Below are 25,752 nucleotides of genomic sequence, written 5' to 3'. Positions count from 1 at the left end.
AGTCCTTTTATGGCCTTTTTAGGCACTTTTTTCAGTTGGGAAATCAGTGTGATTTATTCCACACATAATTCCTCAAACATGGAAGGCATGTGGTATGAACTTTTAAAAGCGATGTTCCTTACCATCCGGTGTCCATTGCAGAAAGAATGCTATCAGAATGAAATAGCTTAAAATTCTGCTTTGATGGTGTGCTTTGTACTTTTCTTTCCTTTGGAGAAAATGTCTACATTTTAATAAGTCCCAATGAGGAAAAGGCTTTGCTGTAGGGAGAAATCGTTCTTTAAAGATATTCTGACATGGTTTTTGCTGTCTTTCAGTCTGTTTTTTGAGTGGGGCAGCTTCTTCCAAAAACAAGTGACTCCCTTTCTGCTGCAGATTGCATCTCATTTCGGAAGAGGTCTAGGAACAGCAATTGCTGTACACCTCTCTGCTCTGTTCTGTCTTCTTTCAGTGCCTAAGTCTGGTAGCTAATCCCACAATTAATACCTGAATGGGAACTCAAGTGCTGCACAGACCTGGCTTACACCAGGCCAGTTTGTCGCAGCCGCATGAAACATCCTGTCCCAGCTGGAGAGCCATGCTAGGTTTGTCCCTCACTGCCACCAGTGATGTCCTGACCCTGTTCAGCTGCTGTTCCTTGTCCCCGAGTACCAGACCTCAAGCTCCCAGTGCTGTTGCCAGAGGTCCTGCTACACTGTGGAAGATTTCAAAAGGCCGCCAGCGTGAGGAGCAGGAGCAAGATGGCTCCGTTAAAAGGCTCCAGCTCATTCTCGTGCACATTACAACTTAGAGCTTAGACTTTCCTCCCCTGAGGAAAAGGCGTGGGAAACTTGCTATGTTCCTCTTCCCCTTCAAAATAAGCACGATAAAGAGTAACTCAGTTGGAAGGCAAGTCCCCCCAACTTTTCCCCTCTCTCAAGGTGTTAGTTATATTTTGTTTACCCTCCTAACTAAGTGAAGTCACTTTTTTTGAGGAAAAATCAAGATGGCCCAAGTGCAGGCCAGCCCCATTGCTGACAATCCTCCCCACCTCTTTCTTCTCCTGTCTTTTGGAAAATATGCCCACAGCCATCTCACACCTGACAACTCTCACCAGGTATGGGCTAAACAGTGCAAATCAACCCAGAAGAGAACACTTTATTCTCTTTTTTACCCAGAAGAGCATGCAACAGTACGGGTAGAGAAGAGGAAAGCTAAACAACTTTCTGGAGTCAGCTCAAGCCAGGGGTTACTTATGGGAACACTGATGAGTTTGGAGAGTCTGCAGAAAGGCTGGAAGCTGATTGCAAACAGGGTGGGATAAGCTGCTGCAGGACCAAGAGCACTCTCACAGCATGCTGCCTCTCTTGTTGCTGTGACAACAAAACTCATTTGAAAACACAGACTTAACTTTTTTTTTTAATTTAGAAAGATGGTAAATTGACTTTCAGTGATCAGATTGAAGTCCCCCCGAAAGAGGAGAAGGCAACAACTAACCAGCACCAAACAGTCACGCAAAACCAATACATACATTCATGTTCTCCTCCTTCCCATTCACTCTCTTTGCAAGCAGAGTGCTACTCAAATAGCATGCTAGAAATGCAGGGCAGAAAGTCTTTTTCCTACTGGGTGCGTATGAGTGCCTGTGGCAGTAAAATAAACTTTGCTGTATGTTTGATGTATCCTGAATATATCTGCATACGAAGCTAATACGAATCCCAGTCTAAGGCACCACTACCGTAAAAGTCACTAAAATACTTCTTTCAAGTTGCTAAGGTTTTTCCGTAGATATTACTACTCGCTTGTTACCTCCTCTCAATAAAGAGAGAGAGAAGATGGTAAGTATTAAATACAGGTAAGTTTCAGCAACTCAAATTATCATGTGCATTTGTGGTTCACGCTCAAACACCAAGAAAAACATGGCACTTCCCAGCATACAAATTAACTGAGCTGAATAGGCATACCTATTTTGGGCACAGCTTTTACAGCGGAACAGGGGGACTGTGCTACTTGCCAGCGCCAAACTCACAATCCCATCTGTATGCAGTGGTAACGGACGTGCAGTTGTGCACATCTATCTTTATATACCCATATATAGTTTAGTAAAACTTCCCCAACAGGAAATCTGTGCAGATTCACATCTCTCCTATAAGACGGCTAGATTACACAATGAAGACCTTGGTGGGGATCGCAGGCATGAAGGGGAAAGACAAAAATTTCTGACACCCCGTTTCAAAGCAAACCAGTAAACAAACAAGGGAAATCAGAGGCTGCTGAATGCAGCCAAAGTGATCGCAGTGAATCCAGTTCTACACCACATGAAAAAGCCCCCCACAAACATGTCAGCATCACGAGCCTGAAGGGGAAAGTGGCTGCAAGTAAAAACAAAACTGACTCACCTATTTTCCTTGTCTAGGATGAGAAAAAAAATCAGAAGATAAACAACTAGGGTAACTCTTGAAAAGCAAGCTGATTTTATAAAACTTCCTTTTCTAGCCACCTTCAGTAAGTGGCATTATCAGCCAAACAAAATTTACTTCACTTTTAAAATACAATTTTTAAGCTTGTAGGAACCCTCAAAATAGGAAGAGGTCAGATAATCAGTCTCCACCCAAAATCAGCAACTATGGGACCCAGTACAGCAGATACAAATCACTACCTGAAAAAAAAGCTGAATATTCTGAATATTCCACCTTCCTTGCAACACCAGGCAGGTTGGTACATGCTGGTTTCATTTAAGTAACTTTTATCCTTCTGGAAATCTTATTACAAAGTGTTTAAAGAGATCTTGAAAGAGAGAGATGCATACAAATAAACTGGATAATGCCTCCCCAGCACCTGGCAAAATTTCAGAGATGAGTCATACATTATGGCTGTGTAAATTTGGGCTTTGTGTAAGTGATAGTGTTAGATTCTACCCACTCCAGATTTAAATCACAGGGGATGAAGCTCAGACATGTAATGGTTGATGTACGTCCTCCACAGTAATATGCACACTTACTGATATAACAAAGGGAGACTGTTCCTCTCCAAATGCTGAGAGAACTGAACTGCACATCCAAATGGGAGCACCAGGAGTAGATAACTGAAGAGATAAGGAGTTGGATCCCAATCCAGCAAAACAAATATTTAGAATGAAAGTAAACCCTGAGAAATCTTGAAAGAAGAATTGCTGGGGCTAGATGGTTGCTGGATTTCAGATCTAACTGACTAAAATCATTAGCTTAGGCGGCAGATCAATAGGCTCCTTCAAAGCCATCAACATCTTCTGTTCCCAAGACAATGAGGGCTCTCATTACCATCAGCTGGAGGGGACAGGTGAGTGTCAGCTCTTACAAATGTGGATGAAGCCGCAGGTAGCATCTCACCAGGCTAAGTCCACCTCACTTGTATAGCATTCATCTGCATCTTTGAACATCAGCACCGAGTACCTTCCCCTGACCTGGAGGAGAAGGTAGGAAGGCTAATGGGCACAAGAGAGAGAGAGATAATGGACAACAGAAGACAACAGCAAAGAAAATGGGGACCAAACCAGGGTCACACCCATACATCTGGCCCTGCCAACATTGGCCTCCTTCAAAGAAATAGTCAGGAACCCCAAATTTGGAGGCAAGCACGGTTCAAAACTATTCCCTTCTGAGCTCCCTCCTGTTTTTTGGTACTGCTTGTTGACAAAAGAAGGGAAAATCACCACACTTAGACAAGGTAATACAGGGCAACTAACTCATGCAAAACGTTGCAGCCTGGATGGTAGCCCACACACTTTAGAGATTAGCTGAAGCTCTGAAATGCAGTTTGAGTAACTTCCTTTGATGTGCCATCTGGTGAATCATTTACTGAGAGTGTCTTAATCACATCAAAGGCATCTATCAATGCACGCGGATTTTCTCAGTGTTTAGGACTCTGCCTGTATATTGCACTCAAGGAACAGATATATTAGTACAGTATTAAACTTTACTGCAGTGCTTTCTCCCACAGTAATAAAAAAAATCCGCAGCATATTACCACTATGGCCTCAAGCACTAGATTTTAGAAGAGCAATATTTCACTATTACCTCAAAAAGGCTGCTACTCTACAATCAGCCTTGCTTATGTTTCTGAAAATTTGTAAAAATAGACACACATCTGTGGTATAAAAAAAAAGCTTAGAAGTATATTGCCCTATTGAGGGACCCACTGGCAGCATGCTTTAACATCAATTACGTTGATGTAGATCTAGGGTAGATTTAGCCTAGATACAAGGAAGAAATTTTTTACAATGAGGGTGGTGAAACACAGGAACAGGTTGCCCAGAGAGGTGGTAGATGCCCCATCCCTGGAAACATTCAAGGCCAGGTTGGACAGGGCTCTGAGCAACCCGATCTAGTTGAAGATGTCCCTGCTCATTGCAGGGGGGTTGGACAAGATGACCTTTAAAGGTCCCTTCCAACCCAAACCATTCTATGATTCTATGACATCCATTCCTCATACTCAAAATGGAAATCCCATTACTACTGACTCCCCCTACCTAAATCCTGAGGCTAAATTAGGGTCATATTGACACACACACACAAAAAAATCTTTCTGGCTACTAAGTATAGTTTTAAAAAACTGCACACAATTATATTCCCAGAAAGCCAAGGCCAGGTTATATCTATTTGCACGTGTCAGTCTTGTCTTGCTGCTTAAACGGGTTTAACTGTCTTCTCCTTCAGCATCTCCCCAACACACCCCACACAGCTCACTGCTTTTTTATGACCGCTAAGGGGACCCCTGCAAAACCCCACAAACCCCAACCACCAGGTGCCCAAGGCAAGCGGGAGCGGGCGCAGGAGACGGCTCCCCGGGAGGGGAACGGCTCCGGCTGCAGCCCGGTTCGGCCTCACCCGGCCCTGAGCCTGTGCCCCCCCGTCTGGTCCCGCTGCCCACAGCAGCCGACAGCACCTCAGCCGCAGCCGGCGGCCAGAGGCCCCTCTCAGCCCGACCGACTGACTGACTGACTGACTGACTGCCAGGCCGGCCGCCCCATGCAGCCCGGCCCGGCCCGGCCTCGCCCCTCCTCGCCCCTCCCCGCCCCGCCCGGCCCCGCCCCGCCCCGCGGCGGCGGCCGGGCGGCGAGAGCGTGTGGCGGCGGCGCCGCGCTCGGCCTGATTTACGGCTCTGCTGAAAACGGCTCCCCCGCCGCCGCACCACCACCGCCCGCGGCACCGCCACCAGCAACAAGTCGGGTGAGTGCGGCGGCGCGGGGGCGGCGACCTTGCGGCCGGCTGAGGCCCGCGCCGAGCCGGCGCCCGGGCCCGGCCCCGCTCCGCCCCGGCAAGGCCCGGGCGGCGGCCGAGGCGAGCGGGGCCGCGTCGCGCCGCCGGGGCCCTGCGGCTGGCCGGGCCGTGCCGGGCGGGTGCCTCCCCGGGCGCCGGGCGGAGATGGCGCGATAGCCCTGAAAAATCACCGGGAAAGTTTCCCAAGTTTGCCGGCGGGCCTGCCGGGCCGCCCCGGCCCCGGGCGGGCGTGAACGCGGGCTGTTTTCTCCCACCCAGGGCCCGGCGAGGAATGCAACAGACGGCCCGGGATGAAGGCAGGCACCCCTGGCAGGAGCCGCTCGGGAGCGTCAGCGTCTGCCTCCCCTTCCGCTGCCCGCGATGCGGCGACCACAGCAGGTTCAGGAGCCTCTCCGCTCTGCGGGCGCACCTGGAGTACAGCCACAGCTACGAGGAGAGAAGCCTGCTGACCAAGAGCAGCCGGTATTCACCCCTGAAAGACGCGGAGCTGCTCTCCCCGCCGGAGCCCGCCACCCCGGGCAGCCTGGGGAGCCCCGGCAGCGCCTTACAGCAAAAAGGGTCCTACCTGAATTTTTGCGAAGCGTCCTGCGAGAGCGCGACGCGCGGGCAGCCTCTGGAGGTGGAAGCTGAACGGCCCGTCTCCTTCGTTGCAAACTATGTGTCGGCTGACTCCCCCGGTGAGCAGGTTTCTAAACCCGGCCTCCCGGCCACGGACTCCAAAGCCTCCTTCGAGGCGCACGTCAGAGAAAAGTTTAACAGGATGGTAGAGGCCGTGGACAAAACGATTGAGAAGCGAATCGACAAGCTTACCAGAGAGCTGGCCCAGAAGACGGCGGAGCTGCTGGAGGTGCGGGCGGCTTTTGTGCAGCTGTCCCAGAAGAAGCAGGAGGTGCAGCGACGGGAGCGGGCCCTGAGCAGGCAGGTGGATGTGGCAGTGGAGATGATCGCAGCCTTGAAGCAGCGCCTCACCGAGTCCGAAGAGGAGCTTCACCGCAAAGAGGAGTAAGTGGGGAGGCGAGAGCTGATGGCTTTGCGCGGGCTGGCCAGCGCCTGTGCGAGTGAAAGCCTTTGGGGGAGAAGAGAGGGGATGGGTCTGTCGGTTGCTTGCTGATTGTGAAAGGGCCTGGTGCTCAGCAGCTTCTGATCACTGTATTTCTAGAGTTGGGCCCATGCGATCATGTCCCCAGCCAGGCAGCTCCCCAAGCAGGGGGCTTTCATGCTTGACTCCCCAGTCACTAACTCTTACGCTCTCTCATGCCTGTGTTGTGTCCCTGGTTTCATGAGGGTAGGGACAAGTAGAAGCTACCATCAGCATGTAATCTGATTTACACTGACACCTCTAATCCGCTATCTTTTTAAGAAGAGATGGGTGGATAAGTGCTGGAGGAAGTACGTAAGAATACTGAATAGCACCTTTTCCCTGAAGTCATCCCACCATGGTCAGCAGGCTGCCTGTGGAAGTGGGATGGTCTCCCGTGCAGCAGCAAAGCTGTAATGGAGACGGTGCTGAAAAGGCCATGTCCAAGTAGGTGTTTTAGATGGACACAGAACTGTGAAACTGAAATCACTTATATGGGAATGGGAAGCAGATGCCAAAGTCATTCTGACTAACCTAGGCCATCTAAAAATATGTTTGTGATGCAGCCATTAAAAATGTAGTGATAGCTGGTATATTATTTATACATGAACTACTTAGTTTATTCAGCACTTGATGAAACCTTTCAGGTTTTTTGGAGCAACACAACTTATTTTAGAGGAATGCAAATAAAGAGCCTTGATAACTGAGTGCCTCTAAACCAATTCATCAGCTTACAAAGGGAAGATGAGAAGTGCTAGTTGCCATGACGCTGATCTTGGAAGAAATAAGGAAGGTGGTGTAGGAGTTCAGTGTAGGAAGTTTGGAGGGCTTTCATCGTTCCTTCCTGTAGTCTAAGGACTAGAAAGAAGAGATGATGATGGCTCCTATATCAGTAGGAGTCATCTATCTTTAGGCAGTGCTATAGATTTCCCAGAAGAGGGGTCAGCAAAGGTGTTAGGATTGGAGCTTCTGGGGTGTTTATCTTCCTTGAAGGGATATTCAACAGAACCTCTGATTTTTGAAATAGCAGGTGATCCTCATGGAAGAGAAGACTGAAGGACTCAAGATGAAGCTAAAGATAATAGTGGAACTGAGACAGATTTGAGAGTATGCTGGAAGGAGGTCGTGAAGATGACTTAGTTTGAAGCAGTTTTGGTATTCCCATCTAGCCAAGCTCCCCTTATGGGCTCTTTCACAGTGTGATTCATCCTACTTTTTCTATAAAAGTATCTTGGAGGGGGAGGGATTGCTCTGTGGACGTCCTCCCTCCATCTATAGACTAGACAGGGACCTCAGGTAAGCAGCTGTCTTAGGCTGGATGCTGAACTTCAGATATCTAAAGTTAAGTGGTATGAATCTTACCCCAAACTAAACACAGAATGTGTTTTTAAAATTCAAGCCTTGAGATCCACAGGAAAAACGTGACTCTCGGGAGAAAGCAGAAACCATTCAGTGGAGCAAAACCAGAGTTCTCTAGTGCTGCAGAAGGAGAAAAGAGCTCATGGAAAAAGGGGGGGGGGGGGGGGCCTGGAATAGAGTTATCTGGGTAGAGAGAATGGGTATGATACAGGGAGGACGGCAAAGGACACTCTTCTGTGAAAAGAACAAGGCAGCAAAAGTTGTGATTTTTAACTATATGGGAAAAAGGCACAAGGAAGAGGCTGCTTGCCCCCTTGGCAGACTACTTGCTAGCAGCAGTGGTAGGCAGTGGTTCTGAGGCCAGAAAAGACTGAACACAGAATGAGAGAGGAAGTGGGGAAACACTGTCCTTCACACTAGGGCGTTGCCAGGCTCGGGAAAGGGGCAGGAGCTCAGATGATTGCTGTTACAATTCTAGCAGTCTCTAAAGGAGGACCATGAATACGCAAGCAGATGAGGAGGTAGCTCCTAAGTTGGTGTTACAGCGAAGACTGAAGGTTATTTGACTAGTAAGAAACAATAACCAAAAGAGGCAGTTGCAGAAGGGACTTCACCTTACTAGGAGGGTATTGCTCTTCTAGGCTTACCACTAGCTTGCTTCAGCTTTAAATGAAGATAAACAACTTGGAAGCAAAAGCATCAATAGGAATGAGTGAATAGTTATGACACAGTGGTGTGTTGATTTCTAAAGGTAAATGTGCCTAATGCTTGCTAGTGAGTAGGATGAAAGAATATCAGCCCAGAGTACCAAGGGGGAAAGAGGGGAGTAACAGTATGTTCTTGCATGTGCCCATGTCTAGCCCCATAGCATTGCCTCTTAGAAGTCACTATAAAGGTACTCTGAGGAGGCTAGCAGGGTAGGCAGGACATAAGAATAGGTAGCGTTCACCTAGGAAAAACTGAAAATGTTATTATTTTTTTTCCCCCTTGTTCAAATGGTTCCTGCATTTCCCATCTCGGAGGATAGCAAGGGATAGTGCCATAGAAAAATGCACCATATGGCTTCCCAATTAAAAGGTCATTGTATAATTAGCAAATTTAGAAGGAAGGTAGATATAAATAATGCTATGTAAAATATATAAAAATGTCTGGGACATTTAGCTTTGCACCGGTATCCAGGAGGCACTGGTTGGTATACTCTGGTAGAGGGGAGAGGAAAAGATGTTCATGACTCTGGTAACAAGTGTCACTTGTCTGGTTTTTCTATGGACCATTGGTAAATTCTGAGACTTGTCTACATATTCATTTGTGTGTTCAAAAACTTACTTATTTGGTGTGCTGAAAAGACTGTCTCCTTGAAAAAAGGAGGATCTCAACTTTGGCTTTGATTTCTGGAAGAAGTCCAGATGCTTAGAAAGCCAAACAAAACTGCTTAATGGAAATTGCAGAAACAGGAGTTCTCACTGCAGATTGTAGAAAGTGAAAGGCAGCCCTTAGGGACTGCTTTGATACTTGCTGACCTTCAGAATTAAATGCTTTCATCAGTTTCTTTGGATTTTTTTTCCATAAGCAATCTTGTGAATATGGATAACTTTTCCCAAAACTACCATTGATATTGAGCCACTGTACCTGAAAATTTGTTCCTCTTTCCTCTTTGTGGGAAGAAAAAGAAAACACCTTCTTCCCTGAAATATCTCCTTATTTCTAAGGAAGTAAAGGAAACCAGTCTTCCCTTGGTCTCTGAATGGTTGTCCGTACCACCAGAGATCATGGAATATGTGAAGGCAAGATCTCAAAGGGACTGAGGTATGGCTATTCTAGATCAGTCTGAGGGTAAAAAAAAAAAAAAAACCAAAACCAACCCACAAACTATCCAAAAGAGGAGAAAAAAAACCCTATGCTAGTCCAAATCTTAGATAAGATCCCAAAACCTCTTCTTTGGAGGCTCTTACAGAGAAGAAGCTGAAAACTTTTAAGGGGATCCCTTCAAGTAACTCTTGAAAAATAACAATGTTCTGATAAAGAAGTTACAGATGTTTATACGGGGCCCATATTTGAGTATTCCTCCATGTCCACCTACTCTGTTAGTATCTTATATGAATGGACAATCGCTATCAATGAACACATTACTCCATAATACTGAATTTAACAATCCAGTATATTTTCATCTTTATAAAACAGGTCCCTGGCTTATCTGGGCTGTTAGGCTAGATCTGCTTCTACATGTAAGAATGGAAAGTAGAAGAGGATGCATTTGCGGGTTTAACCATCACTCCTGACCTATAAATTGGCTATGAAAAAATAAAAAAAAGAAGTTGGGATTTAAGAAACTTCCTCTTTAGAAGAGTATACAAGAAGATGACAGAAAATAACAGTACAATTGCACTTTGGGTAATGGCTCTGATTTTGGATCTGATTGTGAAATCAAATAGGAAAGCTAAGGCGAAGGAAAAATGTGCGTTAGCAAGCATAAATTGGTTAGGAAGTCTAAAGAAGGCTTAGGGAGGAGACATCTAAATTTTTTTTTAAACATCTGGATTTCCTGAATGAGGAGATGGAGCTCTTCTAGGCTTCACATTTTTTCTTTGTGCCCAGCCTAGTGAAAGCAGGCGTTGCACTGCGGTGACTCTGGCAGGCCTCAGCAGAGGCAGTAGACCTGAGGTCACTTTGACTAGGAATTTCATTTTTACCTCTTTGTTCTACCTGTAAAAGCCTGTATGCCCCGAGCCTTTGCCTGGACCAAGCACATGAGATAGACAGATACATTAAAAACTGTGATCCACCAAGTGGCCGCATTGTCAGAAGCTGGTTTCTCTGATGTGTTCTCTAAAGCAAGCAGCAAGTCTGTAAACTTCCTAACTCTATAGGGAGTAAACTTTTCTCAGAGTTACATTGTTGTTGCTCATCAAAGCATTAATTTCAAATCACAGCACTATGAGGTTTTATTGTTGACCTCTCATTCCGGTGAGAGGGAGGAGTGTTGGTTTAGGCCACCAGCAGGCACAGGGCTGCCCATTTGAAGAATTTGTAGGGTCAGTAAGGTTGTTTCTTTAGACTTGTTAGTTGATTACTTTTTGTTTATTTTAAATAAAGCCTATAGCAGTCCAACAAAAGCAGTGATAACGTGAAAGTATCTTTTTAGTTAAATTTTATTTCTGTTCCCTTACAAAAATGGCTGTGCTAATATGCACAGGGGTACATGCACTAGTGTGATGCCCTCAGGGAGATGAACCATGTTGAGGAGTAGGACAGGTGGAGGTACCACACTAACTATACTAATACATAGTTGAAGTAGTATTACTCTAAGCACAGAAAAGTCTTACAGCAGTCACTCTCGTGTCACTTATTCTCATATTTAGAAAGTCCAAAGCTTTTTTATTATTATTTTGGGGAAAAAAAAGAAAACTGGATGTTCTAGAGAAGCAGGCACAGCTACCAAAGACAGGTCCCAGTTCACCAGCCTGCCTCCGTTGGGCCCTGGACAGTTTTGACGAATGATGGCTACAGGGTCAAGCTTTCAGCAGAGCTGCTGAGCAAAGGAATGATTTAATTAGAAAATGTGCCTGGAAAGGGATTATTCAATGTTTGATGAAGGAGAATGCAATTCAGAGTGAGTACTGTGATCTTAAAGATAACACAGAAGCCTGCCCAAAGGGAATAAGACTGTGTTGAATAAGATATCAAGAAAACCATTGAAACTAAAACCAGCCATGAACTTAACTTCTAGAAGACACTGAGAGGCTTGTTTCTGGAAGTTACATAAGAAAATGAAACTCGTAGAGTTTGATTTTCAGTAAGTCTGAACAGGGTAAGCATTTGAAGTTATGGCCCTCAACTGGAAGCTACCTTCAATGGTGACTTAAACAATTTCACTTTGTCTCCTAATTATAGGGTAAGAGCATTAATGTAGTACGTTGACATACTTCTGACAGTAATTTCTTTAACCAGTCTAATGCGTTTGCTTTGAGACTCTCTGGCCATGCCTCTGCTCTGGCATAGCCTGGAATGCGAGGGCTATTTCAGAATATCTGTGGTGGGGAGTAGTTATTCTTGCCAGTGGCTTCACCTTACGTTTGCAATTAACAGAACTATCTGTGCAAGTAACATCTCGACAATGGGATTAAGAGTTGGCTCTTAGAGATCACTGCAATTTATGCTTTAAAACAACAGCTTTCCTTAAAATAAGAATTTCAGTTGTACAACAAAACAGTTTTGATTTTGGTCTAAGTAGAATATGACCACAACTACATATTGTTCTTCCGCCCTCAGTTTCAGGTGGTCCCACTCCCTCTTCCCCGTTTCCTTTCATCTTCCCACTCAAGAAATTACTCCCCCCCAGCTGCATTGCTTCGAGTGTAGCATGACTATTTCGCAGAATGGCTCTGTGAAATAAAGCATTTTAATCTTGACAGCATCACCCCAGTAAGCTCAGGGCTCAGATCTAGCACACAGCCCATTGAATGGGTACGACTGGTAGGACAACAACTTTCTGAGGGGAGGTGTGAACCTCTTAAATCAAATGTGCTGATAGCGGCATAGGAATGTGAAACCACAACCTAATGAATAACAGATAGCAGCCTTCAGGCAGTAACACCAGTGGGATGATGGATGAGGTCAGTGGCGTTAAGACTTAATGAATGTACATATTTTAAATATTCTCACAAGTATATCACTTGTGAAATTTTCACAAATAAGTCACTTCACTGCTTACTGTAGTAGGAATTTTTCCATCTTCAGGTAAATAAATGTGTTTGGTTTTCTATTGATTTTAGGCAGAGTTATTCCAAATGCAGTTTTCTAAAGGGATTTGATACTTGGGTGCAGAACCTGCATAGAGGCTCATGCTTGTCTCCACCTACAGAGCAGTTGCAGGTGTTGAAGTTGCTGTAAATAGTCCTGGGACCAGTATTATGCATCTGTAGGAGGGCTGGGTCGCAATGCGAGAAACTATTAGCCCTTCTTGTCAGTTGTTAAGGAGCTGGAGCTGTCGCAGCCTCTGCATCTACTCTGTGTAGCACATGCTTAACTGCTGAAAGCCGTACAGATACTAAGGGTATCTGCAGGGTCCACATGTCAGAAACTGCTCTGGTAAACAAGAACTGCAGCTCACTCATCCTGCAAGGAGCACTGTATAGTCCAGTGGTAAAGGCAGAAGAATAAATCTCACCTAGTCAGTCTATGATTTATAACTTTATTTATCACAGCTCATGCTGTTTCATGACAACAGCCTCCATAAAGGTTTCAGGAAAAGTTTCAAGGCAGGCTATCTGCAGTTTTTCCATGAGGGCATGCAAAATGCCAATCTAGTTAAGTCTGGTTAACTATAACAGGTTAACTCCCTGGCAGAGTCAGATTAAAACAAAAGCTTTGGCAGCAAGTCTTTCTTGCCTACAGTGAGTCCTTCGCTTTGCACTTGTTCTTTCAGCTGAGCACCTCTGAGTTGCCTGCTGAACTGCAATAAATTTCCCCTGGACCCCTCTGGCTCTGGGAAGAGCTCTTCTCCGGCAGCCTGGCAGGACAGCCACCGCCTTCTCCTCTGGGACACCTCCAGGGTTGCATACCCCTTGTCTTTCCCTCTTGCTTGCCTCACCCTGTTGCCACAAGCTGCTGGCAGTTTGATGTGCCTTCTGCTTTCTAGGCAGCAGCAGCAATCCCTCCTCCTGAAAGGTTTTGTCTGATGAGAATGCCCAAGACAAAGCAAGAAACCCACCTTTCTCCCAACTGCCCAGTCACAACCCTTCAACAAAAGGTTTTGCTGTACAACATACCTTAATGTTAGTATAGTAAACTATGAGCAAACAGATGAGATCACTCTGCTATCCATTACAGAAATATACAGAGATCTGAGCTGCACTGAGCATCGTCTACTCCACTTAGAAAATTCAGTGGCAGGATCTAGAGGTTACAGTGCTACAGCAAGTGCCAGGGTGCAGCTGAGTGAAAAGGGGCAGGAGGCTGCAGGTTGACAGGCAGAGAGCAAACGGAGGAGCAGAGCAGAGGAGTTCAAGGTGAGTTAATAACTCTACATAACCTTTTCTCAATATAGCAGCTCCAGATGTAGAATAGTCGGGGCAGGGTAGCAGAGACCTCTCATTAGAAAGAGCAGTGCTTCAGGTCTGAGCCAGGCTTTAACAAATGATTCCTGTTTCAGGTGTGCACTGCTGACAAGGCTGTTCTGTCAAGACCCGTGCTGCTGTGCTCTGGTTTATGCCTCTACCGAGTGGGCCCCACAATAGTCACAGGCTCATGAAGAGCAGCCTCTGACCTCTGTGAACATCCATCTTTCCACAAGCATAAAAGCAGAGAGTAAAAGAAGTCATATTACATAATCCCCAAAAAATGGGCAGAGACCTGGGGAAATAAATTGAAAGTAAAATAAAGAACATAAACAAAAAATCATCACAGCTATGAAAAATTTATATTAGAAATAAAATTTAAAGGAGAGGGTCATCAGTATAGCTAAGAAAAAGTCTGGGCAAACTACAAGAGACAAGAAAAGCAATTAAACAGATAAACAGCAGCTGCAGGAAGCTACATGAGTTCTTTGAACCATTTCCCTGTTTTCATGGTGGGAGGAGGGTAAAAATTCTTCTGGGAACTCCCTTCAGGTAACCGAGGCAGAGCAGTGGCATAGAGAGAGCTCTCTCAGGAAGAAATGTTGGAACAAGTAGAGAGACTTATTAGCAGTCACTCCTCGGGGCTTGATGTTGTTCTTCTGAGAGATGAGAATGAAGAGGAAACAAAGAAAGTAGCTCAACTAACAAAAGTGTTGCTTATCAGGGCTAGGCGTGTGACCGAGACCTAGTGGATGGGTGTATTCTGGCTCCTGTCTCTATAAAGGGAATTCACAGTGTTTGTGCCATTTCAGCACAAAGGAAAATTTTTAGATAAAAGTTATTAAAGGCAGGTTCATAGGCTGTATAGAGGCAGTTAAACAAACAGAGAAAAATGGTGGAAATGCTGCTACTGCTGCTAATAACAGTTCTTACAAATAATGGCATGTAGGATGCCAAGTTATCTTGAGTAGTCTAGAGAGCAAGGAAAAGACTGGGGAATTTATTGACACTATGTGTGTGTTCTCCTCCTGATAGTCATCTAAGTCTTCCAGAAAAAACACTGCTTCCCCCTGCCGCCCATGGCACAGCTCGCTAATGAGGTATTTGTAGGAAAGGAAAATTTGTGGGTGATCTATTCAGGCCATGGAGCAGGCAATTAATGAATAATTTTTAATTACCTTTGCTGACAAAATTACAAATGTTAGCATTCTTGAAACGATCACCCTTTTAAAAACAAATGCTAGGTCCTCAATGTTTGTGGCCTCCCGCTGCAGCGAAACACACAAGGTGACTGTGGCCTCGGGAGGGATGTCCTCATGGTGTCCCAGGCTGGCGGCTCCCCCCTCTGCCCAGCCTTCCCGCTGGAGGGCCAGCAGCCTGCTGGGCTACACGCAGTTCTCCTTCCTTCCCCAAAGGGTAAGGGATTGGGAGCCGACCTGCTGAGTTTCTGTCCTTTTGAGCTTCCTGTCCACTGTAAAAGAGGAGCCCACCGGAGTGCTAAGAGCTTTGGGTTCCTCCTACACTAACAGAAATCCAGAGGACATCATGAAATCAAAGAAGTAACAGTGCTGTAAGCACAGTGAGAATAAAGCCCTAAAATTGTCCTTAATGAGTTTAGATTGGCTTCTTCCTAAGCATTCCTCAGTGGCTTTTTATTACCAGGTTGCTCTGGGCAAGCTAATAATCACAGAAACTGTACAGAGCCTTGAAATGGAATGGATTAGCTGAGCTTAACAAACAAGGTACCTCTCTGTTTCTTACACCACATTTTGTGGGTAAGTTAATATGAACTAATATTCATCGATGTTCTTCGTCAAAACAATACATGCTTATTTTTACCTCATTCCTACCATTAGATCAGCCATGCAAACAGCCTCTTGCTGCACTCTGCTGTGGTTTAGAGCAGGCAGACCCAGCCTGAATCCTAGATGGGAATTTCTATAGCTGACCACTTGTGCCTAACTCTTCTTAGTGCAAAACAGCTCACTGTTAAAAGAACTATACTGGGTTAAACCAATTATCTACAACCATACTGAGTTAAAACAATGAAATGCAGAGAAACCTTGGATTTATTATAAACAATCTGAGCTTTGAGAGGTTATTTCTGCTACAAATGGTTTCCTAGTTTCTGCTTAAAACGCTTTTTCCTTGGGTGATATATTTCTACCAATCAGTCATGCCCCTTCTCGTTTGGGAAGCATTGGTTCCCCCAACTCCCACCCCCTCAGTTTTATACAAAGCAAAAATTAACACAGTTTCATTGGCAGAGCAAGAACTGTTTACCTAGGCATTTATTAACTGGGGAAGTCCTACATGCTCAGATTTGCCATTTTTCATAACACATGGCTGTACCAAACTGCTCCCACCCAGAAACTCCTGGTATCAGAGGTCCAAGTGGTGGCCTGATTACTGATAGTAAACTGATAGTACGCAGAGCACTTCAAAATGAGCTATGTCTCAGTACAGAGCTGGGACCTTTCACAGTCAGTGGTGTTATCTGTTTCTTCCAATCGTGTTACCAGACAAGAAACATTTCTAAACTCCTGACCTAAAACTTGCTCTTCCCACGCACATACTCCTTGGTCTGTAATCTGTAGATTATCTGTTAATCTTCTGTGCTCCCACTAGCTCCAGATTATAACACTGCACTTTGATGTACTTGCAGGATTGCAGCCAAAATGAAATTTTATGGCCACAGTAGCTCTTTTAAGTTAGGAACCACCCCAGTAGCAACATTAAACTACCATTGTAAGATTATAATGAATTGGGAAGATGAATTTGGGGGTTCATCCACATATCTTCATGTTTCAGGGCTGATATTCACATGGGTAAGTAAAAAAAAGATAAGGTGGCTGTAGTTGTCTCCAGATACCTCAACAAGTGATGCTTAATGACATTGCTGCCCTGCGGACCACTAAGGACTACTTCCCAGAGACCTAATGTGACAAAAACCCCTGAACCCACTGCCCAGAAACTTAAATTCTGCATTCAGGGTTCCAGATCTTCACTAAATGTCCACAAAATTGTTGAAATCTCTTAAGAGAGGTGAAGGATAGTAATTAGCCACCATGGGCTATTGCCATGAAAAACAGGAAAAGCATCAGTAATTTTTTGACAGCAGTGAGATCGGGGCCCTTCCCGTTATTTAAATGTGGCCTCTTTGCAATGTTTCTGTCTTGCAGAGAAGTTGTTACTTTCAACCACTTCCTGGAAGAAGCAGCAGAAAAAGAAGTGCGGGGAAAAGCCAGGCTCCAGCACTTCATTGAGAACCTGTTGCAGCGCGTGGATCTGGCAGAAAGGCAGCTAGAATATTACCAAAATCAGCAGATGGTGTGCAACCACACCGACATCAGTGAGCACGTGGTAAGCCAGCAGAATCCTACCCTTCATTGTCACCCACCACCGGAGGGAGAGTACTTGAGTTTGAATGTGGGTGGGCTCAGCGGGTTGGGCTAGTTGCTACTCCAGACAGATCTGGATTTGTAAAACGTTTCTTTAGATGTGTTTTATTTATATTTTAAACTGCCACTTCACATGAGTGAAAGGAGCAGAGTGTAAGAGCAGCAATAGCCAAAGATGGCAAAGAGAGAGCAGAGAATAATGAAATATTTGCCAGATATTTAATTTTTTTTTTTCCAGCTTTGGCTATTGCTGCTGTTACCTTTGCAACAAACACTTTCCTTTATGTCACTTAGTGACTTGGCAGTTTTTTGGAGGTGTCTAAAGATTTTCAGGAAAGGAGTGGATCCCTACACACAGCCTGCTGGCACATGGGCTTGCTTTCTGTCGTTATCTGCCATGGGACTCTTAAAAATGGTGAATGGATTCCCACAGGCCTGTCCCCCCCAGATTAGAAACCAAAGCTGTCTGAACTTTGTTTTTTAAAATACATTATTTCTTTAAAAGCCCTCATTATTAATACTTAAACTCAGTGTTCTCCCTACAATGCATTACATTTATATGGCACATTTTAGCCACGTGACTTCCAAAGAACAGTGTCTGTGAGAACACTGAGGGGGACTATAAAGAAGGGCCTCAGTATTAAATCATCTCCCCTGCTCTTGATGTGTTTACTGGGATCCTTGGTGTAGCAGTGTCCCTTGGGAAAGCACTAATTTTTGAGGCAGCTGCCCTGCTTTCTGAGTGACTTCAGCATTCCTCTAAGGTCATCCATCCAAATATTGACCAGCCTGACCTTCAGGAGGTAATTACAGAAAAGCACACCATGAGATGGCTGCAGACTCCATCCAAGACAGATGACAAGCAAAGTTAGGCTGGGCAAAAATCCATCTGCAAAGCGCGGACAATACCAGGGACAGAGGGAACATTTACAAGAACATAATCATTTTCAGATGCCAGATCTGACTTGCTTGGCTCAGTGACTTCATTAAATGATATTCAAAGGCTCAGTCTAGTAGCACTGATGGGAGATGAGTACAAAGAACCGATTTAGTACCCAGACCGATTTAGGCTAAACTGGCATTAAACACCTCGTTTCCTGACCCCCACTAAAACAGGCAGTAGACAAAGTGTTTCCACACTGTGAAACAAACTGTTGTAAAAGATTAAGTCATGCTGGCACTGAGGCTATGTTGTCCCTAGCTGGTCTCAGGATTTGGGGTGGGAAGGGAGAGAAACACTTGCTTTCTTGCCCTCCACCCTTCAGTGCTGCTGTAAGCAGAACCAAGGGCTCGTAGCTGGAGTTTCCTAGCCGCTTGTGTAAAGGAAATGTATCACTGCAAAATTAAAGGCTCTGAGAGGAAGTTAATTTAATACAGCTTATTCAGGGACTGTCCCTTATTAATTATCTTGAACACAATAATTACTTCGCATTGTATCCATACTGTTTAATCTAATGTGAAAGATCTCTGTTCAGCCCACACTTCTTTAGCAATTTACTTTGATTATAGTTACAATAAAAATAATGGGGAAAAAATCCAACCACTAACAACTCACATGTTACAAATTTTAAAAACAGATGTAATAAGTTGGAGGAGTAATAATCTGTAAAAGAGGTTTTTTTTCCGCTTCTTTCATGAATATTCTTCTAGTTTTAACAGCAGGTGAGAATGGAAATATGATTTTGAAGACTGCATATTTTATCCCTGTACTTTAATTACTTGATAATGTAATATTAATATTAATAACCTGTTTCTATTTTCTTTGCAGTTTACAGACATTTCATTAAATAAGAAACCCAGATGCCTGTATGTATTTATTTTTATTTTTCTCTAACTTAAAGATACTAACTTGACATGCTTACATTTCTGCTTTTGCATTTCACCTTATTCAAAAGCCTGAATCAGGTTGGGTTTGGATCAGGTTCTATACCTGAGTATGATCTATATTTATGTCATGTAATAGAGGAGAAACAGATTTCTGCTAAATCAAAGCTAAAATCAGATATTCTGTAAAGAAAAAAAAAAAAATTTCTGTTAAATGAATGATTCCTTCCTGCTGACTATAATAGCCTATTTGCAAGGCTTCAGTAGCTGAATCTCTTCAGCAAACACAGGCCAAGTTTCAGCTGAAAATATCTTTAACATTCTGTAAGTAGGAGAGAGACAGTTGTCATTTCCTAACTGACAGTAACGCTGTCGACTTAAAAATCACGTGTAAGCAAACAAGTGCCCCGACAAAGCACGGGCACTAGCAACATCTCAGATTACTCAAGTAGCTGTCCTGGAAGCAGCAGAACTAATTGCGACTGGTTTCCCATGTCTTTGCCACTTGATCATGAGTCCAAGCGGCTGGTTCGGAGCATCACGCGTGCTGCTTGGCCAAGTAACAATCAGGCAATGCATCCTTCCTCAGGGCAACCTTTCTTAATGGGGACATGAGTTTGAGTCTTTTTCCCATTGCCATGAAACCTGTTGCAGCACCACGGGTCTGGGACTTCTGCATTGCTGCCAGATTTGTTCGTGTTTGACCAACGGGTTCAAGAATTACTGGAAGACTGAGAGACACATAAACAGATGGATGAGCTGGAAAATAAACTAAAAATACAACATATAGCCTACTGGGTTGCGGGGGGAACTTTTTGCTCTTTGGGTTGTTTTTGGTTTTCATATATCTTAGTCCTAACAGGCAACTGGCCACATACCCTTTTCCTGATAAGCAGTGTTTGCATTAATAATTAACTGCATGGGCATTTAGCTTTTTTTTTTCTACTTTTTATTTTCATAGCCTTTATAGTTTTTTTTTTCCCCCCACTGATTTGATATTGTGGAAGAACTTGATTGTCCAAAGTAGACTTTGAGTTGACTGTGTATACAGTTTTCAGGCTTCTAGATGTCTTAATATGATTGGAATCAAGGAAAATAGAATTAAAATATAACCAGTGAATTCAGTGACTTAGTGAGATGAGTCCTTTCACTGACAAGTCTTTGGTCTAAATATAACATGATTTGGTAAAACCCATTAATTGCTGGCAAATAGCAGGAGTTCAAAGGCATATATGAAATTGTTTAGAGGTTTCTGTTTAACTACTGCTATACTTCTCCTTTGAAAAGACACTGTCAAAACTAGAATTTAGTATTAGCCTTTATTTGGAGTTACCAGATTAAAAATATCCCAATTTCTTCTACAAAGCAGGGAGGATAGAAGAGAGGATGCTCAGAGGGGTAGGAAAGTTTTATTTTGCTTTGCTTCTTCTGTGGATGAATCCAGCATTTGCATTCATCACACCAGCTTTTTTAAGAGCCCTAACTCAGCTCAGTACATAAAATGAGGTTTTAATGATATGTACCAGTTTAAAAAATTGGGAAGTGTTACTACCCATCCAGAAAATTCAGTGTAATCTCAGGGGGTTTGGGGCCACTGATGACTTACGTTGTTTAGGATCAATAGCTGGACTTGCAATCCGTCTTCCTCCGAGGCCTCTGCCTTCCTTCCCAGTTCCTTTTTTCCAGTGCCTCCTGGCTGTTTTCAGGAAATGCCCCACTGAGGGCATGGCAGACCTTTGCTGATGCTCACTAGCCATTTCTCAAAAGCACTGAGACTTGCTGGCACATCTGTGCCTAAATCAACTTTAAATGCCAGCTTCCATTGTGAAGAAGCTAAGAATTAGGGCTCTCGAAATCATGAGACCTGTCATGAAAAATACCTGTTGTCTGTGAAATGCAGCAAGAATAGGATTGTTCTTAAGTGCCTGTGGCAGTGGGGTGCATTTACTCACATCATTTCAGTCTTTCTCCGTAATGCGACAGATTAGGAATATGTTTGAGTAGAAGTTCAGACTCTCACAGTCGCTTGTATCGAGGAGCTGCTGCTTTCAATGGAAAAACATTTCCCACATCTGGAGCTGGCAGCATTGCATTTCACGTGCAATGACCTGCATCTTCATCCGTCTTAGATACCTTCTTACCCTGACTGTGAATTAGGGACAGACATCCATCTTCTCTACCATAAACTCATTCCATTTAAATGCAGTTTAGCTCTTCTAGGCAGTCCCTTCTGATCATATTAACCTTGCCCTTCTTCTGGTTTTAATAGCATCATTCAGTGCAGCGGAAGAGTGACTAACATCACCTGCAATCACCTGCAATAATGCCTGCATGTGCTTTGGGAATAAATGATGTAACTTTTTCACCATAACAACATCTGAGAAAAACAGAGGACTACATCTTTTAACAACAACTAAGTAATAAACTGTAACAACAGTGCCCAAGAAGTGATCGTAAACCGGAGTGGCCAACACTTGTGCATTTACACAAGTCATTTCTAACCCCTAGCAAGTGGTCAGAGCCCAGGCCTGCACCAGGCCAGAATGGCACAGCACCTGCAAGCTCCAGCTTGGACCAGCACGGCATTTTCCCCCCCAAAACTTTCCCATAGTGAAGTCTGGTTGGCAAAGCTGCCAACCAGGTAGAACTGTTCTGTAGGTCAGGCTCAGTTCCTGTACTGTCAGCTGGCCCTCACTGCCTCCCACCAACAAATACAGAGGCTTTCATGACAGCCTTCTGGTCTTTTAAAGAGCAGGAGAGGGCTTGCACTATATGCACTTGAACAACCACAGCTTTTTCCAAAACTGGCTTTGTCAAGAATGCAATATTGTTTAATTCCCAGGAGAAGTAATACTACACATACGTGGTTTCCAGAAATAACAAGCTATGGAAAATAGCCCTACGGGAGCCCTTAAGAGATCGACTTGTACATCAGCACATCTGTTCTTTGCTTCAGTCACAGTAGCTGGGCAGACATGAGCTGGTGCCTTACGTTCATAGTGCTGCTGTTACACGACATTTATCTGCTGTAAAACATTTCAAAATTATGTTAAAAGGAGCTGTAATGATCCTACTTAGCTGAACAGTGGAACTGCAGTTTCAACGTAAAGTTTCAGAATAGAGGGCATGATTTAGCTTTTGCAGCACCAGGCACTGTGCTGTCACTCCACCTGAGCTTACTGCTTTCAGCAAATCCTGCTGGGCCTGAACCATCACAGAGAGAACAAAGAATTCAGCTTATTTTGGCCTTTAAGCTTTCGTACCCTTCTTCCCACCAATTTCTGTATTCCCCTTTCCTCTTCTCCTTTTTCAAATCAAAGCCTAAAAGCAAAGCTAAAGTTTCCCTAGATGGGTGGCCAGCACAAAGGCAGAGCGTGGAGTTTCTTGAGCTATTGGCCGTTAGTAGCAGCCACAGTCCAGGGCAGCATTGAGATCCCACCAAGAAGTTCTGACAGTTCCTGCAGCCACTTTCTACTCTTACTGGTGCTGTGTGGTCTTCCAAAGACCATGGGATGTTCATTCTTTGCAGAAGGTTGCTGTGAACATGTGCATCTTTAAAACCCCTGTAGATCACCAAGTTATGAGAATACAGACCTCAGTAAGGACTCGGCACTCCAAAATCAGCAGAATGCTATCTGAATAAAAGTGTAGATGAACATGCATGAAGAGTCCACCAGTTACACATGTAGGGGTTCTTATAGTGAGGGATGCTTTTGAGTATTGAGAAATGTAGTTCATCTTGCAACTCTGTTTTCAACTTTCAGCCTGGTCTTGTAAAACAAGGCTATTTCTGTCTTCAAAAATGTATTGGTTTGGGACATTTTGGGGACCTTTCACTTTACAAGATTGAATAATAGTTAATAATCACTATTATTAATTTCAGGAGCCGAGGAAGTCAACACGCTTCGTATAACATCCCTGACACAAAGCCTCATTCCTTTCAAAAAGGAAGAATCTTGTTGAAAAAAGCAAAGGATGAAAAAAACAGCTTGCAGCCAGTGAAATGCTTCTATGAACCTGTTGATTGCTCAAGAGAAATATGGCGAGCACAAAAGAAAGGTGAACCAGTCTGCTCTGCCAGGAAAGTGAGCGCAAAATCCAAGATGGGTAAAAAGGCCAAACCGCTGTAGGAAATGTTAGCAATATATAGTGACGCAGGAGCTTGGCTTCAACAGAACAAATATTGAATGAAGTTAATTGTCCTACTTTTTCCTATCCATCTGGCCATGCCAAAACATATGAGATATACTATATAGAAATATATACAGTATGGAAGATTTATATTATTTAATAATGCCATTCCCTCTTCGGGCGCTATAAGAGAAGTGACATTTTATTCAGTTTACATGGAGGTTTTTCTATTTATTTATTTATTATTTATAGAGCTTATTTTAACTGACTGCATTTATCTTGCTGGGCAGTACTGTGGCTGTATGTTTAATTATTTTAGTGGCAGCATGTGGCCTGGTAATTTATTTTCCAACTGTGCTGTTGCTGAAGTTCAGAAGAATCCATTTAATCGGCACCTAAATACTCAATCTTTCATCTTAGGTATGTATAAGATCAATGATTAACTGTTACCTGCACAGACATACTTAGATGCAAAAGGTCTACTTGAGTTGCTTGAAGGCTGTCACAGCAGTAGATTGCTACCCTGGATTTTCTGCCATACGCCCAATCGGGCACATTTCCACATTTTATTACGTACAGTAAACCGCTCGATCCTGCCAGCAGCCACGATGTCTGTTGGTACAAGTTTGGGCTGCTCTGGTGTCTCAAGCACAGCTTTCAAATTCCAGAAGCTTTATGGTTTTGCTATATGTACTGGCCTCTGGTGTCACTCAGCGAGGAAACCAGAAGCTGGTACCTCAGCCCTGACAAGCACGGCCCGCATTGAGCCAGAGGAAAAATTTCAGTACCAAGTGCCAGCAGCAGGTTGTTACCAGCTGTGGCTCAGCAAGTGAAAGGCTAAAGCAATGTGTTACATTGCATGACACCATGTTCAGTGCCTGTGCTTGGTTTTAGGTGAGAGGCCTAAAATGGCTATGATCATAACCGAAACCCTTCACATTTTTGTCTCTGAAAAATCTTTACAGGGTGGGATATCCCTCAATTTCAACTAAAAACCCAAGAGCAAGGAAGTTAGAGGTGATTGCAGGATGGGAATGCGGTGTTTACATCGGTTTGTGCCAATTAAAAGGATCCTTATTTATTAGAGTATTTATAAAGATGATTTTTTGTGTGTACAGTTTTTTGGTAACATGAATCCTCATGCCATGTTTACAGATATGAACATCCTGTTGATGTTACTGATGAGATTTGTTTTCTCAAGAAAAAGAAAGGATAGGTGCGACAAGTCTGTGTAATTTATTTTTTAAATGCTCATAACAGATGTAAATTGTTTTTGTGGAAGGTGATTTTTACAGTATGTGTACAAAGATTTGTGAAAAATGTTTTTCATTTTTTATAACTATGACTGTAAGCAGAACTGAGTATTAACAGACAGTTATCACTATGATTACTGCTGCAATAAGCACCGAGTTGTAATATTTTTAAAGCAGAAGATGACCTATCAGTCAGCTAGGATCAGATAACTACAGATGTCATACATTTGTCAGTGTACAGAGCTCCCAGAAAGTAGCAGAGTGAAGAAAGAGAGTATTATTCCTCACTTTTATTTTAAATAGTGTATATGGAACAATCAGATATATGTTTAAAGTTTCTCAACACTGTTTCAGTAGAAAGTCACAGTGTAAAACCAATTCAAGTATTTAGGTTGTAATGACATTTTAATGTTTATTTAACCACATCACAAGGCTACACTCGGCCTTATGCTAGGCACTATATGTGGTGAAAAGGAGTTGTTAATTGTGTTGCATGGGTTTGGGTCGGATCGTGTGTTACAACAACTTTCTTAGGCAAGCCACAAAATAGAAACATCCTTTAGTTTTTTTCTGTTGCTTCCCATACCCTTTTACAAACCTGAAAAAATTACCCTTTTTGAAGATAATAAAGGTGAACTTTAGAAAGATAATAAAGTAAAATATATTAATCCATTCCTTTATCCACTTGACACTGGAAGAATATTTTTATTTTTAAATGCCTATCTACTCTGTTAGTCACCAAAGTTAAGTGCAACTACTAGTTCACAAATGAGATGTTTATTTTATTATCTATCGCACCAAAATCTTGACTGTAAGTTTTCCTTTTGGGGGAGGAAGAGAAAAAGACAGTAAAGAAGTTGCATGTTCTTAAACTTTTCAAATCCTAAGTTACAGTTACTTGTTGAACAAATGCCAGGTTCGTTAATCAGAAAGAAACTGGATTGTACTGTAACCCCAGATAAAAGTTTTTAGAATATAAACATTCTAATAATAAAGATATATTTCTCAGTTACTGTATCATTTAACTCTGTGAAAATGCAATGTTTCTTATAAAAGGCTACCCAACATCAGAGAAAAAGACAAGAAACAGCAGCCCCGCTTGGACTTCTGTTTATTCCTCAGTTAAAACACCACATCAGGGAAGTTGGGCTGTGATCTTTTAAAGCATTACAAATGAACCTGAAAGACAGCTACAGCATCTTGCCTACATAGCTTGCACATCTCACCTGCCCCTCTCCTACTATAATGATGCTTGAAAATTATTCCTGAGATAACCCACATGGTCAGATAACCTGCCCAAAGCAGAGGCGGGGGGAGTGGAGGGAAGGGTCAGGCAAAGGAAATTAAGGGCAGAGGGGCTCCTGGGGAATGTAGGTGATAAAGTCTCTCTCACATTGCCAGTTGCTGAATCAT

The 25,752-nt window shown here is 43.5% G+C and overlaps 1 protein-coding gene across 2 annotated transcripts; it reads left to right on the top strand.

Annotated features, from left to right (window-relative positions):
- Positions 1-5,508: 5,508 nt before the first annotated feature.
- Positions 5,509-23,399, top strand: ZNF365 (zinc finger protein 365). 2 transcript variants are annotated; one of them, XM_009812996.2, is made up of 4 exons: positions 5,509-6,239; positions 16,913-17,093; positions 18,900-18,937; positions 22,839-23,399. In XM_009812996.2, the coding sequence occupies exons 1-4, from the start codon at positions 5,509-5,511 to the stop codon at positions 23,083-23,085; spliced, it is 1,197 nt and encodes a 398-aa protein (XP_009811298.2). In that variant the 3' UTR covers positions 23,086-23,399. The 2 variants fall into 2 exon arrangements, with proteins under 2 accessions (XP_009811298.2, XP_059677188.1); XM_059821205.1 differs by having other exon boundaries at positions 16,913-17,159.
- Positions 23,400-25,752: the final 2,353 nt, after the last annotated feature.

The sequence above is a fragment of the Gavia stellata genome, chromosome 9 (assembly GCF_030936135.1).
Source record: "Gavia stellata isolate bGavSte3 chromosome 9, bGavSte3.hap2, whole genome shotgun sequence".
Lineage (NCBI taxonomy): Eukaryota > Metazoa > Chordata > Aves > Gaviiformes > Gaviidae > Gavia > Gavia stellata.
Note: the sequence above shows the minus strand (reverse complement) of the source record. Positions and strands in the feature narration are given on the sequence as shown.